Source organism: Herpailurus yagouaroundi, unplaced genomic scaffold (genome assembly GCF_014898765.1).
Source record: "Herpailurus yagouaroundi ecotype Mexico unplaced genomic scaffold, PumYag 141, whole genome shotgun sequence".
NCBI lineage: Eukaryota > Metazoa > Chordata > Mammalia > Carnivora > Felidae > Herpailurus > Herpailurus yagouaroundi.
This window is the reverse complement of record NW_024412396.1, coordinates 65,860,176-65,877,466: the sequence shown is the minus strand read 5'-3', so window position 1 is coordinate 65,877,466 and position 17,291 is coordinate 65,860,176. Positions and strand designations below refer to the sequence as shown.

Sequence of the window (17,291 nt, the reverse complement as noted above, 5' to 3'; positions counted from 1 at the left end):
CTGTGTAAGTGGACTCACTGACCCCCCTGTCAAGCCAACAAGTGACAATTAGGTAGAGGAAGGAAGCACACTTCCATGAGCTTGCTCTGCATTTGTTCAGAGAAACCAATGATCAAGCACTATAAATGAGTGTGTATTATGTTGATAGTTCTAATGACACCACCTCATCGATCTCCCTGGCCCATCAACCCAACTTAAAGCTTCATTCACAGTTCTGTTGTGTGTGTGCGCAGCCACAAAAGGTCTGTAAAGCTGGGGCCAGTGACTAACTCCATATTGTCATGTGCTCCCCATCCTTGCCTTTGCCTCTTCCTATCTCACATCCATGCCTTCCCACCCTATCCACCAGTCAAGACCTGGCTGTTGCCCCCCAAGTCTCTTCCTGCTGTACCTCATGTGAACCAACCTGTAGCACTGTCACCTTCACTCTGGAAGAGAGCTTACTTATGTTCATCCTTTATCTCCCTTACTTGACTATAAGCAAGTTGAGAATATAAAAATTTCTGATGTGTCTTTGCATTCTTCATATTTCCTAGTATTGCAGGTGGCCAATAAATGTTTGTTCAATAGAAACTATCATTTCCCAAAATGATTATTTCAAACAGGGCATTCCTATAAAAATAACTGTTCTCTTTGAGTTACTGGATCTTAATGATCAATAGGCATTTTGCAAGTTAGTGAAGATGTGAGTTATTAACCACCTCTAGAAAGAAAAGAGAGAGCCCTTCCAAATTACTTCCAAAGAAGTAATTTGGAGTTTTAGGCTGGGACACTAACGGGGGGGGGGGGCAGGAGAGGCCCATACAAGAGAGTTTTACCAATGCTACGTAGCATTGGACACCTCTTGTTGATACAAATTCAGACCAAGAGATCTCAAGATCTCTCTGCAGGCTGGAGTAGAAATGAGAGTACCCATGTTGCTTTAGGGATTAGGATACTTCTAGATCAATCTGGGGATCCTAAATGGGAAGTTCTTTTGGTGTGGACGCTCATGACCTTAAGGCACACTGTAGCAGAAATGAACGCCCAGGTTAGCTCCATAACCAGACTAGTCTTTATGTGGTACAGGGCAGGAACACCCTAACATCAATGCATCAAGAGGTAGTTATAGTGGAGAGAAAGCAAATCAAGTCTCTTGAACTCAAGCATTAGTCTCCAACTAGTTAGTTATATGTGATCTTGAGCAAATTATCTAAGCAGAATTACTTAATCTCTGAGGACCTCAGTTTTTGTATCTACATGTAAAGCAAAATTAATAATAATAATACTTTATACATATCTAGAATTGTGAAATCAAAATTAGATTATTCATATTAAAAACCCTCTTAGTAGATAAAGAGGTACTATACATATATGAAATGTTATTCTTATTATTATATACCTATCATTATTTAATTCTTTATTCTGGGGGATGAGGAACAGGTTATAATTAAGCTCCCCGTGACCACATGGGTGGATACTAGTTTTTCACTGGTAGGCTGTTACAACCTCTCAAACTGTTATATTATATTCAATTAATATTCAACAGGTATTCTGAATCACCAAAGGTAATTCCTGGTATTCACAGAATCAGTGAAAATATACCTTATAAATAATTACAATTATACCAATTTCAGATTAGCAGGTGAAACTGAATATTTCATCAATTAGGATTAAATAAAGGTGCTGAGCTCCAGTTGGCAGTTACCATGCATGCCTTGCACCAGAGACCAAGACGCCTGGGCTTGAGACCCAGATCTGTCACCAACAGCTTGTGAAACGTGCTCCTTTCTGGGAACTTCAGGTTCCTCTTCTGTAAAATGAGAATGTTAACATATCTCTAATTTTCCAGCTATAATTTCCTGGGAATTTCATTTATGAGCTAAGATCTTTGATTTGACTCACAAACGTCATAAAGGAATGCAGCTCTTCACTAGCCTTGTGAAGTACACCTTCTATACAAGTGTATTTCTGATGCAAAATTTGCCGTATGTAATATGTAAAAGCTAAGATATAAAAGCCATTAGTTACAAATCCAATGCCAAAAAGCTCAGCCTAAACAGCAATTAAAATAAGTCTTGATGCATAATTAAAGGGCATATGCTATATTTCAGGCCCAGTCAAGAAGAGGTCTTGCACAGAGAAGCTCAAGACTTGGACGGAACAAAAGTATGTTCCGCAAGTAACAAGTTCTTCAGTTTCCATTTAATTACTATCTTAAACCATCCTGTATAATAGTATGATTATCCTGGCATGTCTTTGCTCCCAAGGTAAAAAATATACTGTCTAGTAAACAATAATGCAAAAATGAAAAACTAGTTTGAAATGGCCTCTTAAGCTAAGCCAGTTGTTTCCAAATCTAAACAAGTTTTTATTATGGTGGTGTTGTGTAAATTACCTTTCCAGGAGCTTTACCTTTATATTTAATATAAACAACGCTGTTATCTGCCCCATTTCTATCTGGTCACTTTTGGTGGGACAATTAAAGGCCTGGGCTTTTTTTTTTTTTTAATGTTTATTTATTTATTTTGAGAGAAAGACAGGGGGAGGTGCAGAGAGAGAGGGAGAGAGAGAATCCCAAGTGGGCTCTGCACTGATAGTGCAGAGCCCGATGAGGAGCTCCATCTCACGAACCTTGAGGTCATGACCTGAGCCGAAATCAAGAGTGGGATGCCCAACCGAATGAGCCACCCAGGTGCCCCTGGAGGCTTTTTTTTTTTAACTTCGAGAAACATATGTATACATTTCCCCAAAGAGAAGTGAGAGGAGTCTTTTGGTTGGATTGTGAAAATGGGTAATAATAATAATTAGAGACTTTAATTGAATAATTAATTCAACTAAGACTTATGACAAAAAGAAAAGATGGGGTAAAATAAAAGATAACTTATGAAATTGCATTAAGACTCATCTCAAAAAGACCTCACTGTAGGGAAACTGGATGGATTCCACATTGGTAATGAAGCTAAGGGTCAGAGGTTGTTACTTTTATTCTTTTTTAAATCCCAGTACAGCTGAGGCATGAGCAATGCAAAAACCAAGGTAGGGGGCCTCAGCCAAGGGCTTGCTGATCCTTCTTTCTCATCAATTTTAAGAGAAAATACACTCCGGCCAACACCTGTCATTGGCATTCATAATCTTTGGGGCTCTCTCTTCACCCCCACTCCACCCCTAGCTGCCTCTCCTTCTGGCATCATTTTTTATAACACTTAGCATACACGGTCTTGAAAAGCCTCCTTACTTGAAATTTTCCTTTTGAGGCCATTCTGAAGAGTTTATCTTAAAACTATTCTTAGGGGCGCCTGGGTGGCGCAGTCGGTTAAGCGTCCGACTTCAGCCAGGTCACGATCTCGCGGTCCGTGAGTTCGAGCCCCGCGTCAGGTTCTGGGCTGATGGCTCAGAGCCTGGAGCCTGTTTCCGATTCTGTGTCTCCCTCTCTCTCTGCCCCTCCCCCGTTCAGGCTCTGTCTCTCTCTGTCCCAAAAATAAATAAACGTTGAAAAAAAATTAAAAAAAAAAAAAACTATTCTTAGATGAAAACCCAAATGTTCTATAGCATGATAAATGGGTGGTAATTACCAAGTTTGTTTTTGACAAAAAAGCAGGTATTCAGACCCTTCACAACCCTCCCAATGCACTGTGGCATTTGTACAGACAACATTCGATCTGTCCCAGCCTTCCCAGTGCCCCCTAAATCCTTAGGATCCTTCATGATGAACTGTAATCTCTCAAGGGACATCAAATGGTAGTTACACTGAACCAAGTTGAATATGATCCTACGGTCTTCCAAATAGTTGAAATCCTCCTTCCTCGGAGACACAGAAATGCGCGTAGAGTCGCAAATAATCAAGGATGGCTACGGGGGATGGGTGAGTGATGGTGGCTCCAATGTATAACCTTTTAAAATGTAAATGAAATGTATGTTTTTTCCTATAGCAGGTATAGATGAACATAATATTTCTATGTGTAAATACACATACAAATATAAGTAGTATGTATACTTCTAGTCATAATGGCTCTCTGGGAAAAAAGTGCATATTCAGGTAATGTGATACCTCTTACTGGACCAAAAGTGAATGGGATCAAAAAGTCATCCACCCATATTAAGAGAGACAGAACTGCTATGTCAGGGGCTCAAATGCTTGAGCCTCTGGGGTAAGACCCTTCCAGTTTGCAAACCCTAAATCTAGCATTCTGGTCCAGTTACAGGCACTGCATTCTTTACCTTGTGCACCTGGGGTATGGACACTTGCACACAGCCCTTCCACAGCAGAAGTACCTACCTGGTGTCTGTTCGGGTGTCCCACCGAGAGCTGGAGCAGACTGCTCATGCCTGGTCAACCTCATAGCTTAAAAATCAACAACAACTCTATTTAAATAAGCATTAAAAACAACTTGAGCCTAGAAAATATACTCAGCGCTAACTCACTGGATAGGAGGGGCATGTTTAAGTTTCGTTGTCCCATTTGTAATTAATGTCGCACAAGAGATGTTTGAGTCACAAAAGCTTTGTGGTTTTATGTGAATCTCAAGAACATCCTTGAATGTTACTTCAACTCTTAATCTTCAAAATTGTTATGTGGAGTCAGTTAACAAGAAAGAACGATAAACGAACTTTATATCCCCAAAGTGACGAGTTAAGTTATAAGAGAACTGAGAAATTCATAGAAATTGTCATTTATTTAATCTAGATATCGGTTTCTAGGATCTGATTCAGTCTTCCCTGTAGCCTAGCACTAATACAGGTTATTCCTAAATGGCCACCTGCTACTATCTCTGCTCCCTGAAAAACTGAGCTATTGATGGCTTAAAGGGCTTTCATTGACTCCTTCCAAACTTCACAAAACCACATTTCTATAGCTTGTCATAAATTAGAGAAAAATGCAATAAATAAAATCAAATCATATTTATGATTCAAAATGATTATGCTATATAAGGCTGTTGTCTAATAAATGCCAATGAAAAAAGCAAACCTTTCCACTTCTGACAGGATAAGAAATATGTCTTATGGGGTTGTGTTATGGATATCACAGCAGTTGTTTAAAAATTAAATCATTTAATAAATTTTACAAGTTAGTAACGTATTTAAATGTGCCCATTCACTGGTATGGTGATTTAGTTATGAATTTTTAATTATTCGTCATTCACGAGCCATTGCTAATCATTAGTGGTCATTTAGTCATTTGGTAATTTAGGGAAATTTTTGTTCTCTTTCAAAGTGCAATATAAAGAAAGACCTTTAGAAAACAAGTATATGTGGTCTTTTTTGTAAGTTGGCGATGAAGCTTCTTTTTATGTATAAATTATCTGGTGAAGTTGTGCAGAAATTCAACTTCTCCTCAGCCTGGTTCTTCCTTTTCAAAAGCAACCCTTATTTTTGGTTTGTCTGGGAGCTTGTTTGACTGTCTCCATCACGCATGAAAAGCAAATGTACGCCAAATTTCCACTCTGCCTCCTCCGCTGCCAGGGTCTGACCTGTCTACGTCTTCTTAGGGAAGCTCTTTGGTTACAAGGTTGGTCATGCACACCTTCGTATCATAGGACTTAGGAGCGAATGGGGCTTCTGCGTTTCTGGCCAGGCCTCAGTGGATTTGTTGCCGTCTACATTTCAAAACAATCTACTGCTGGACCAGGGCTTTGCTTCATCCACAAACTGGAAAAAGCCCCCCATAGCACTGACATCCCTAGGGTGACCCTCTAGAAAATCTGAAGCCCAAAACTGCTGAAGGAGCTCAGTTTGCTAAATATGCTACTCTCTGTGAACATTCGACAAGACAAGGCAGCCTGAGAAAGACATTAAACAGATTTCAAGGAAGGATGGAAGAAGATACTCAACGAATTTTGGAGGTCAAGGTCTCAGGGAGGGAGAGGGCCCTCTTGGATTCCACAGGCCCCTTCACGCTGTCTCTCAGAGAACGCACACTCTTCTGGCGGTTCCTCGCAAAACGAGCCCTCTTGATCTTCCACAATGCCGCATCACTGAGATTAGCGACATTGGTCCTTACAGCAGTGATAGCTGTGCAAAAGGAATCAGATGTTATTTTCTTTTTTTTTTTTTTTTTAATTTTTTTTTCAACGTTTATTTATTTTTGGGACAGAGAGAGACAGAGCATGAACGGGGGAGGGGCAGAGAGAGAGGGAGACACAGAATCGGAAACAGGCTCCGGGCTCTGAGCCATCAGCCCAGAGCCCGACGCGGGGCTCGAACCCATGGACCGCGAGATCGTGACCTGGCTGAAGTCGGGTGCTTAACCGACTGCGCCACCCAGGCGCCCCTGTTATTTTCTTTAACAAGCTACGTAGCACAACTAGTTTGAAACAATCTAACTGTGTATATTTTCAAGATTAAAATACATCTTTCATGGATACATGAATAATTCATCTCTCTTTCTGTGGTGGGTCTTATATAAAAAGTCATCACTATAGGGGCACCTGGGTGGCTCAGTCGGTTAAGCATCCAACTCCTGATTTCTGCTCGGATCATGATCTCACGGTCATGAGATGGAACCCTGCATCTGACTCTGCACTGGGCATGGAGTCTGCTTGGGATTCTCTCTCTCCCTCTTCCTCTGCCCCTTCCCAGCACTCTCGCTCTCAAAAAAAAGTCATCACTATTGCCTATCATGACTATTGCCTATGATTTTCCCTTTTTCTTATTTTTAATTTTTTAAAAATTTTATTTTAGGGAGAGAGTATGCAAGAGGGGCAGAGAGGCAGAAGGGAAGAGAGAAAGACTCTTAAGCAAGCTCCATGCTCAGTGCAGAGCTGGACACAGGGCTCAATCCCACGACCCTGGGATCATGACCTGAGCCAAAAATCAAAAGTCAGACATTCAATCGACTGAGCCACCCAAGCACCTCTCACCTATGATTTTTCTGTTTAGACTGTAAGATTGCATTGTCTAATTTTTATTATCACTGGATAAATGGTTGAGTGACCAACTTTTCCCATCTATTTAGAGCTGTAGGTAACTAACTGATTAATAAGCATGTAAGAGTAAATTTGCAAAGTGTAAATATATCTCACAAAACTGTTCACAAACATTGCGTGATGACTGAATAATATTTAAGAAACACACCATCAGAAATGGTTATCATAGGTCCTCAAGGAAATGAGAAGAGTTTTGAGGTTGGAATGCCAGAAAATGGTTAACCTATGGGTTCCTAAAGAGTAACTCAATAAATATTTGATAAACTGAGTTCATGAAGTCAGGGTATCCTTCATAATGGGAAATTAAGTTACAGGCATAGTATTGTCTGCTTTTCTAGCAGGTACAAGAACAGTTACTGTGACTGTTTAAGGCAAGCTCTTCTTTTGCTTACTTGTAGGAAAAGGAAATTCTTTGTTACAATCCAAATGTAGCTGAGCTTCCAAAGAAAGTGTCTCAAATCTGTTGACAAAGAACTCCCAGCTCAAAGCAGGAATATCTTGCTTAAGAAAATGCAGGAGTAAAAGCTTGCTCAGTATTGTGGGTCGATCTTTAACCACAGTATCAAACTGGAAATCAAGACAAAGACACAGACCCTGGGGTAGAGAGGAGAGAAAAGGTAAGTCAGATGTAAACATCTAAGCTACTTCAAAGCAGCTACACTAAGCAAAGTCAGTAAAACGAGGTAACCTCCTCAATCCATACATATAATGTAATATAGGATAATATAATGTAGAATACTCCAACTAAAATCTTTTTTCATTGCAAGTCTGGTAGAAATAAAATACAGAAGAGGAACTTCTACTTGTAGAATCTCTCTTGAATTTTAGTTCAGAAATCTAAATTAAATGTATGTTATTAGTTTTTAGATGCATTCCCTAATAACCACTTGATCCAAATGCTCTCAAACCAATGTATCTTTTTTCAATGTCTGTAGTTTCTATCAAGAGAATCATACTGCCAAAGCTACATTGTAGAATACACAATACCGTTTTCTAATTCCCTTTCAATGCTATATTCTGTGGTTCTGAAAGGAAGTAAACTCATCTTGTCATCTTGGAATATGAGTGGAACACAGAATCTTAAAAAATCAAAGTTGGAATGGATTAAGCTTCCATTTCTCTAGTATATGAGCCTGCTTATCATTCCCCCCGCTCCTCTTTTAAAATTTATTTATTTAAATTCAAGTTAGTTAACATACAGTGTACTATTGGTTTCAAGAGTAGAACTCAGTGATTCATCACTCACATATAACACACAGTGCTCATCCCAACAAATGCCCTCCTTAATGCCCATCACCCATTTAGCCCATCCCCCCACCCATGAAACTTAAAAGCCATGCTTCACTCAACCATTCTATTAATTCATTCAACTCTCATCTGTTGAGTGCCTCCTACATTCCACACCCTGAGCAGGGATAGGACCAACAGAAAAGGACTATCCAGAAGACAACTGGGAATTTTTATCAGAGAAGATGTGAGTCCACACTTAGCAAAACCATCTCATTTCTCAGCTCCTGTGCTTTCTTCTTGGTCCCTTTTAGAGGAAGAACCTTTACTCTGGATTGGAAGCAGTGTATACGCTCAATAGTTAAGAATGTGGACTTTACTATGACTCAGACCTGAGTTTGCTCTGCCACGTACTAGCCATGGGACTCTGAAAAAGTTACCTACCCCTTCTGACCCTCAGCTTCTCTATCTATAAAATGGGAACCCACAAGGTTATTGTGGGGATTAAATGAGACCATGGATGATGGGACACTTCTAATACACTGCCCTGGAAAGACAGGACCTATTTGACAAATTTTAACTTTTGCCATGATTATTAGTTTTAATTATAATGATATAATAATAAGCCAGTTGCCATTGTGGGGAAACAGGAAATCAGATCTTTAGAGGTTCTAGTCTCCATTCTACTACTAATTCACTCTGTGTCCTTTAAAAAGTCACATTCTGGGGCACCTGGGTGGCTTAGTCGGTTGAGTGTCCAACTTCAGCCTAGGTCATGATCTGGCCGTTCCTGAGTTGGAACCCCACATCGGGCTCTGTGCTGACAGCTCAGAGCCTGGAGCCTATTTCAGATTCTGTGTCTCCCTCTCTCTCTCTCTGCCCCTCCCCCGCTCATGCTCTGTCTCCCTCAAAAAAATAAATAAATAAATAAATAAAAAATAAAAAGTCACATCATCTCTCCGAGACTTGGCTTCTCCAATTATAAAATAAAGGTGCCAAACAAAATAAATGCACAACTCTCTCCAGGTCTCATATTTCATGTTCCTTTGACTTTAATTTGTGGCGTTTCATTTTGATAGCATATTTGCCTTCTCATGTTTTGCTTTGATTTATACAATAATTCATCACGGAGATTTCTCTTAAAGTAACTAGCAATTAAAGACAAGATCTCCCAGCCCAGGAACCAACCAAATAGTATAAGATAAACCAGCTTAGTGTAAAAATCTGCCATAAAAAAAAAGTTATACCATAATTATATCTGTCAAAAGTGGCATCGCCATATGGACAAAGAAAAGAAAGTATTGACAAATAAAAACAAAAGGTCTGTTAATAAGGTGTGGTTCTGGGATATTTTCCCATTTGAAAATTCTCACTGTTTTTGTCCTCCTTCTCCTCCTCCTCCTCCTCATCATCTTCATCATCACTACTGTATGTATTTATACCACCACGATTTGGTTGACCAGAGCACCATCTGCAGAGCAGATAACACACATCTGAGGGCCGTCACCTGCAATGCCGGCCTCTTTATGGTGTCAAGCAGGAGACCGGCCCTGGTAGCCACGGCTGGGTTGACATCCTCCACAGCTGTCAGAAAGCAGCAGAAGGCATGTGCCAGGGAGTACTTCAGCAGGTGGTTTTTGGTGACTGAGTGAATATCCAAAAATCTACAAATTACAGCCACTTTCTCCACTGCAAAGTAAAAGGCAGAGGGGAAAAAAGGGGGGGGGGACATTTAATAAGCTAAGAACTGAACACATAAAGAAAAAGTTAACTCTGGGCCCCCACACACTATTTTGAAATACCAAAAGGAAATTTTAATGCCACCTTCTTGCATGTTCCATCTCATCTGGCAACAGAGACCATTTCTACCTAGTGCAGTACTTTCCTGTGGGTTTGCCTTTTTTTTTTTTTATGGTCTTCCTCACTGTTTAATTCAAACTACATTTCAAACTATTCAAAATGTCTCCATGCTCATTTCTTTGTCCATTCCATAAGACCTTCGTGGACCACACAGGGAGACAGGAGGTGTCCACCAGGCCTGGCTTTAGAGTCTAGATCCCCTACTCCACCCTTAATATGTCATGATGTGAAATGACAACAAATGGACTTCCCAGGGCTATAGCAGCCACATATTTTTTATATGCAATATATGCTTTCTTACTTGATAGATTTTTTTAAATTAAGTTTCTGTATTTTAATTCTAGTACAGTTAACATACAGTGTTATATTAGTTTCAGATGTGTAATACAGTGATTCAATAATTCCATACATTGCTCAGTGCTCATCATGGTAAGTGTACTCTTTAATCCCCATCACCTATTATCTCACCCATCCCCCCACCCTACTCCATAAGTCAGTCAGTCTAATTATTCTGAAACTCTATATTAAATGACTCCAGGGGCGCCTGGGCGGCTCAGTCGGTTAAACTTGCAACTTCAGCTCAAGTTGTGATCTCACAGTTCATGAGTTTGAGCCCCACATTGGGCTCTGTGCTCACAGCTTGGAGTCTGGAGTCTGCTTGGGATGCTGTGTCTCCCTCTCTCTCTGCCCCTTCCTTGCTCATACTCTGTCTCTCTCTGTGTCTGAAAAATTAATAAACATTGAAAAAATTATATTAAATGACTCCAGGCACCCTTAAAACATGGCTTTATAAGAAGTTAAAGTAACTAGTTAAGTAATAGAGTGCCATGAAAATAAAACTTTCAGTACTTTGTTGAAAGCATTCCAGAAGCCTAGAATATTCTTCCTGTTCTTCTCTACTTATTGCTATTGCACCATCTTAAAGAATATGCTGCTGAGATTCTACTTGTTCTGTAAAGTCTACTCTGACCTAGAATGGCCTTTTGGTCCCATGAACTCCTACAAAAATACTACTCATTTACATCCTATTCATTTACATAAGATATTTGTGTGTTCATATATAGCTATACGACATGTCTTCTTTTGTGGTCTTGAGTTATATTTGTATCTTTACTTTCTTTTTAAAAAAAATTTTTTAACGTTTATTTACTTTTGAGAGACCGAGAAAGAGACAGTGTAAGCAGGTGAGCAGTAGAGAGAGAGGGAGACACAGAATCTGAAACAGGCTCCAGGCTCTGAGCTGTCAGCCCAGAGCCCGACGCGGGGCTCAAACCCACAGACTGCAAGACCATGACCTGAGCTGAAGTCGGACACTTAACCAACTGAGCCACCCAGGCGCCCCTGTATCTTTAGTTTCTTAACCTCCTACATGTTTATATTTGGCTTTATCAATTAAATTAGTAGTTTCTTGAGAGCAGGAATCTGCTCTTACATTTCTTTTTATTGGTCCCATAGTATCTAGTACATATAATATTTATCAGTAAATTCACCAATTCACTTATTTTAAAAACATATACTTAAAATATATTTATATATTTAAAAATGTGTGTGTGTGTGTGTGTGTGTGTGTGTGTGTGTGTGTAACTAAGAAACTATCCCAGGTACTTGGAGGAAGATGGAAGTAAGTGGAAAATGAATTGTTATAGACTCAATGTTTGTGTTCCTCTCCCTCCACACCAAAATTTGTGTGTTAAAGCCCTAACCCCAATGTGATGGCATTTGGAGGTGGGGCCTTTGGGAGATAATTAGGTTTAAATGAAATCATGAGGGCAGGGCCCCCATGATGGGATTTGTATCATTATAAGAAGAGGAAGGGAACCAGAGCTTTCTATCTTTCTCTCTACCATGTGGGACACAGAGAGGAGGCAGTCATCTACAAGACAGGGAGGGAGCCCTTCCCAAGGAACCATATGTGTCAGCACCTTGACCTTGGACTTCCCAGCCTCCAGAACTGTGAGAAATAAATGTCTGCTGTTTAAGTCCCCCAGTCTACGGTGTTCTGCTACTACACGAGCAACCTAAGCACACTAACATATGAGTCATTCACAAGTCTTGGCTTAAAAGTCAAGTCAACTAACAGAAATAGGACAGGCACAGCTATAACTGAAATGTAATTTTTAAAGCTATAAATGCCACTAATGAGGTATAAATAAAATGCCAAGGAGACCAAGAGATAAAGAAATAACTTTCCACTGAGGAAACCAAGAAGGTGGAACTCACTAGTGGCATTTGAAAGAGGATCAAATGGAGGCAGCATTTGAATGGACCTTGAAGGAAAGAGGATTTCAGATGGACAGCAGAGGGGCCAAGGCAAGGGTGATGGGAAGCAGGAAGCGATGGGGAAACTGCAAGCGTATGTTAGATAGAAGAGTTCGAAATGAGGCTGCAAACACTCACATTTAGACATCCAATGCGACAACATTGGATTTATCATATAAACCAGCCCCAGGGATTCACCTGGCACTAAAAAATAAGAACTCTTTGAAGTGGCTACAGATTACAGATGAACTCTTAACATATAACAGTCAACTCATCTAATGGAACTTCCATTTCTTGGAGGAATTTTGGACACACTAAAATACACAGAACCATTCAGTAAGGCACACCATGGCACGTGGGCCCTGCTTGGTGCTCCCTAAGAATAGGAGCCCTAGCAGACTGGGATGACAGTGAAGGCAGCAGATGCAAGGCTATAAGAACATGTCCAGGTTCCTTCCTTACCATGTTCCTCTGAGCACCTGCCATTCTAAGCACCAAGAAATTATACCCATCACTGCACCAGACTTGGTCCCTAATGTTTCAATGGCAAGGGCATAACAGCAGACTATCAAACTTCACTGAATTGCCTGCAGACTTTGTTAAAAATGTAGATTCCTGGCCTTACCAAAAATCTGCACTTTTAACATCCCCAGTTACTTTGTACCATGTTGTATTATATATTATGTTGACCACATAATATCATGTGTTATGTTGACTATATAACTTATCATTCAAGCCAGGATCTATTTGAGAGTAAACAATTGTACAATTAATAAATGTACCTAGAAAACAGTCATAAAATAGGACTATCCCAGGCAAACCTGAACAGGGTCTTCCTCCATAAGAACCACTTTGCAAAATACTATTATAGAGGAAGCTCGATTAAGTTGAACCACCAAAGAACACTAGCAAGGAAGACAGCACTCTTTAAAAAGAAAGGAGGAAAGGGAAAGCCAACAAGAGACATCCGGACTGGACATCTGGTTTACCTTGTAACCCCAAGAGAATTTTTAAGCTAACACAGAGGTTACCTGCTTCAAACCTCATCTTCCAGTCTTTGCTGTTGAAATTGCCATTTATAATTGTCCAGAAGATGTCAGCACCATGAGGAAGTGACAAAGCATGGAGAAGCAGAGGAACTGCTAATGAAGACAGTTGGGAGAACTCAGATTTGACGACTCTCCACAGGCTGAGGAAGCAACAAGAAGCAAAGTGGTCAAAGTTATGATACTGTTTCTAGACAACAAATATGAGGGTGCCTGGGTGGCTCAGTCGGTTAAGCGTTCGACTTCGGCTCAGGTCACGATCTCACAGTTTGTGAGTTCGAGCCCCACATCGGGCTCTGTGCTGACAGCGTGCAGCCTGCTTAGATCCTCTGTCTCCCTCTCTCTCTGCTTCTCCCCCAGTCACACACATGCTCTCTTTCTCTCTCTCTCTCTCTGTCTCAAAAATAAATAAACTTTTAAAAAAAGGAAACAAATACAATCATCTTAGTTTATGGGAAATGTCGTTAACAAGTGACTGGTAGGAATGTTTTTGGTGAAATTACAGTCATCCACAAGACTATAAACCTCTGGTAAACTTTTCCTATGCTCTGTTCTGTTCATTTTTTTAAAGAGATTCCTTTTATGTAACAACAAAGGAAAACACCACTTAATATTACAAATTTACATAAAAATTAAAAATCGTATATTAGAAATCAGATATATAAATGAGCAATGAGTTAAACACTATACAAAACTGACATTAGTTCTGGGAGTGAAAGTGATTCTTTTTTTAAATTTTCTTATAATGAACATCTGGGGAATTTTGTTGGTTTTGCCTGCCCAGCAGCCTTTTCCTCTTTATTCTAGCGAAGAACAACTCTTTCTCTGTTAAGAACAGCCTCTCCACCCACTGGCAGGCCTGTCATTCAAGGTCTCCCCCTTCCTTAATCATTAAGAGTGAACACAAAACCAAGGTTTTTCAAAGTAGTTGAAGGAAGCAAACCATATACTAGAGCTGACAGAAAACCATCTCAGTGACACACACAAAAAAAACCCCTGGATTTCACCAGTTCCATATGGCCTTCCCAATTCTCTAAGGCAGCCTTGTTTGAAATTAGGAAAATAATGTCCTTCCCCAGATCCCATCATTGTCCGTCATGGCTTTGGTATCAGAGTGGTACTTTGAGGAAAAACCTTGGCTACGTAGCCCAAAGGCCAAGGTGGAGACCCCAGAGCACCAACAATTGATTTGGCCTGGGTCAATGGCCTGTAAGATGCTGCTTTAACAACAAAAGTCAGTCCACATAGGATTCCCACTCCCATGGAATGCACAGAGCTTCTGCCTAACTACTCCTGACCCTGCTCCTTCAATGGCTTTTGCCTGGATTTGCTCATCCTTCTGTCCAGATCAGTCCTAGTCTTCCCCATATCCAGCTCAGCCAGGTCTACCCTTCCACCAGCTCCTCCCATTACACCTGTAGAGTCGCCATTTTATCATGAGGAAAGTTCTGGAGACCCTCCACCTTTCCCATTGTATGCTTCTGTACTGGTTTGAACCGTATTCCTACCCAAAATATTCCTAATCCCAACTAAGACTTCTTCCTCCTTCTCTTTCATATTTTTCTCCCAAATATCAACCCTCCTCTGATTTCATTTGCCTCCCATCTTAGCCTGGATCCCAGAGTCAACCATTTCCTTACTCTAAAATTCCTTGTCCCCCTGACTTCTACCAAAATCACAAATCCCCACTTCTGAATAAACCCACATTGCCCCCTTTTCTCATCCACTCTCAGACCCCCGGGACTAACTCGTCCTACTAATTCCTGCTAACTTGATCCACCACAAACTGGTGCTAACTAATTTCAGCTTGACCCTGAAGCTGGTCATTCTTAGATTACTTCTGGTGGACACCCTGCTGCTTTCTTCTATGAGTTATTCCATACTTTTTCCCGTGTTCCTTGAGCTCCCAACCTAATCTCTATCCTCCTCCCTCTCAGGAAAAGACAGTAGCACTCATTATTCTTAAGGTTCAGTAATGAGCTCTCTTTGACACTTTATTTCTCTTTTCCTTAAAATATATTTCCTTACAAAGGAAAGAACATCCTTCCTCTCTTCCACCCACCCTTTGTTCTTGATCACATATTCTTGGCTTCCAGGACCTGGCTCTACCAACTACTCCCTTTCCTCTGAGCCATTCCTCTGACAATAAATATTTTCAGATCTTTATCCTAAAAAATCTTTGACATGTACTCCTTTTCCCCTCTAAATATCTGATCTCTCTCTTCCTTCTCTAATAAACTTTTCAGAAGAAAGTTCTGTGTTATATCTTTACATTCCCAAAGCCCTTGCAATATGCTCTTTGCACTCCCTTAAATGTGGGTGGTCCCTAAGGATCCCTCTCTAGGGATCCATATTCATGCTATTAAAGTACAACTCTGACCCTGTTCACTGTTTTAAGATCTTCCATAGATCTCCAAACATCATAAAATGAAGTCCTTATCTTCAAGGCTATTCACACTTGCATCCCAACCTACTTCTCTAGCTTTATTTTCCATTACTCCCCTAAAGCCACACCATGCAGCAAAAAATAAAACCTTGGTACCACCTAAGTATGCACTACTCACTTCTTGTCCCTTCCTTCTAACCCTGCCATCTTTACTCTTGACATTCCAACTTTCCACAAAATGTCCTGCCCATCTCACATCTCTACCTGTTAAAATTTTATCATCCTCTCAATGTCCATCCAAATGGTATCTGTTCCTGAGCCCTTCTCTAGTCAACCAGAAATGACCACTCCCACCCTCAAACTATCCAAATAGTCCATCACACATCCCTTGGACTGACAGTGACTCACATATACACAGGGTGACCATGTGTCTCAGTTTAAACCAGATCTTAGTCTACTTAATACTTATTGTTTGAGGTCATTATGAACATCACCCCTTCTTCATTCTCAAAACTAGACCAATGTGAAGAGCAAATTATGTGGTCACCTTCTGTAAAAATAGTATTCACCCCCTTCCAAACTAGATTGTGAATTCCCAAAGTGCCTAGAATAAAAACATGTATCATAAACCCCCAATAATATTTGTTGAATGAATGACTCAATAAATGAAAAAATGAGCGAAGACAGATAAAGCGTCAAGTCAGTTTTGTCACCAAAACTTTTCTTACCACCTCATTCTCTTACATATAAATGAGGATAATATTTTTCTGACTTCCTTCCTGGAAGACAATAACAGTTACTTTAAGGTTCTCAGGAAGAAAAACTCTACATAAATCCAGGGCAATATTTTATTATTTTTCTCAAAATGCTTCAAAAGTCTCTAAAAATTACCTTATCAGACAATATGCAGAGAGATTTCTGATGTCTGTTAGCACTTCTATTTCAAGTAAGAAATTGAGTAAGTCTTTAGTAGTAATGTTATACTAGATAATACTATGTATAGAGTAACTTAGCACATGTTGACATTTTTCTAGGGGACACTATATTCTTAAGCCATCCAACAACTGATTACTAACTATTCCTTTTTTTGCCTTTTCTATTTCTAAAGAATCTAGCATTTTTCCCCTTCCCCTCCCCCACGGTCTTCTGTTAAATTTCTCAAGATCCACATATGAGTGCAAACATATGGTATCTTTCTCTGACTGACTTATTTCACTTAGCATAATACCCTCCAGTTCCATCCACATTGCTTGCTATAAATGGCCAGATTTCACTCTTTCTCATTGCCAAGTACTATTCCACAGAGAATAAACTGAGGGCTAATGGGAGGGTGGAGGAGAGGGGAAAGTGGTTGATGAGCATTGAGGAGGGCACTTGTTGGGATGAGCACTGGGTGTTGTATGGAAGCCAATTTGACAATAAGTTATATTTAAAAAATAATAAATAAATAAAGAATCTAGCAAACAAAATTACTATTCCTCATGTTTACATCAAATCAGACTCAATCAAAGAAATAGAAGTTATACCTATGACAATAAAAACAAAGAGTGTTCAGTCCCTATTAGCAGAAGACAGAAAATAAATTAAAGTGAAATGATATTGATCATT

General features: G+C 40.0%; 1 protein-coding gene across 23 annotated transcripts in view; it reads right to left on the bottom strand.

Moving 5' to 3' along the window:
* The window catches only part of UNC79 (unc-79 subunit of NALCN channel complex), a 280,616-nt gene that overhangs the window by 104,205 nt on the left and 159,120 nt on the right, over positions 1-17,291 (bottom strand). For 19 of the 23 annotated variants that reach the window (XM_040478108.1, XM_040478112.1, XM_040478092.1 and 16 more), the window contains 5 exons: positions 13,283-13,440; positions 9,640-9,821; positions 7,298-7,499; positions 5,812-5,991; positions 4,259-4,324 (listed from right to left, as the gene is read on the bottom strand). In XM_040478108.1, the coding sequence (XP_040334042.1) occupies positions 4,259-4,324; positions 5,812-5,991; positions 7,298-7,499; positions 9,640-9,821; positions 13,283-13,440 (788 nt within the window). The remainder of the gene's footprint in view (positions 1-4,258; positions 4,325-5,811; positions 5,992-7,297; positions 7,500-9,639; positions 9,822-13,282; positions 13,441-17,291) is intronic. The other 4 variants (XM_040478106.1, XM_040478091.1, XM_040478095.1 and 1 more) reach the window with 1 other exon arrangement.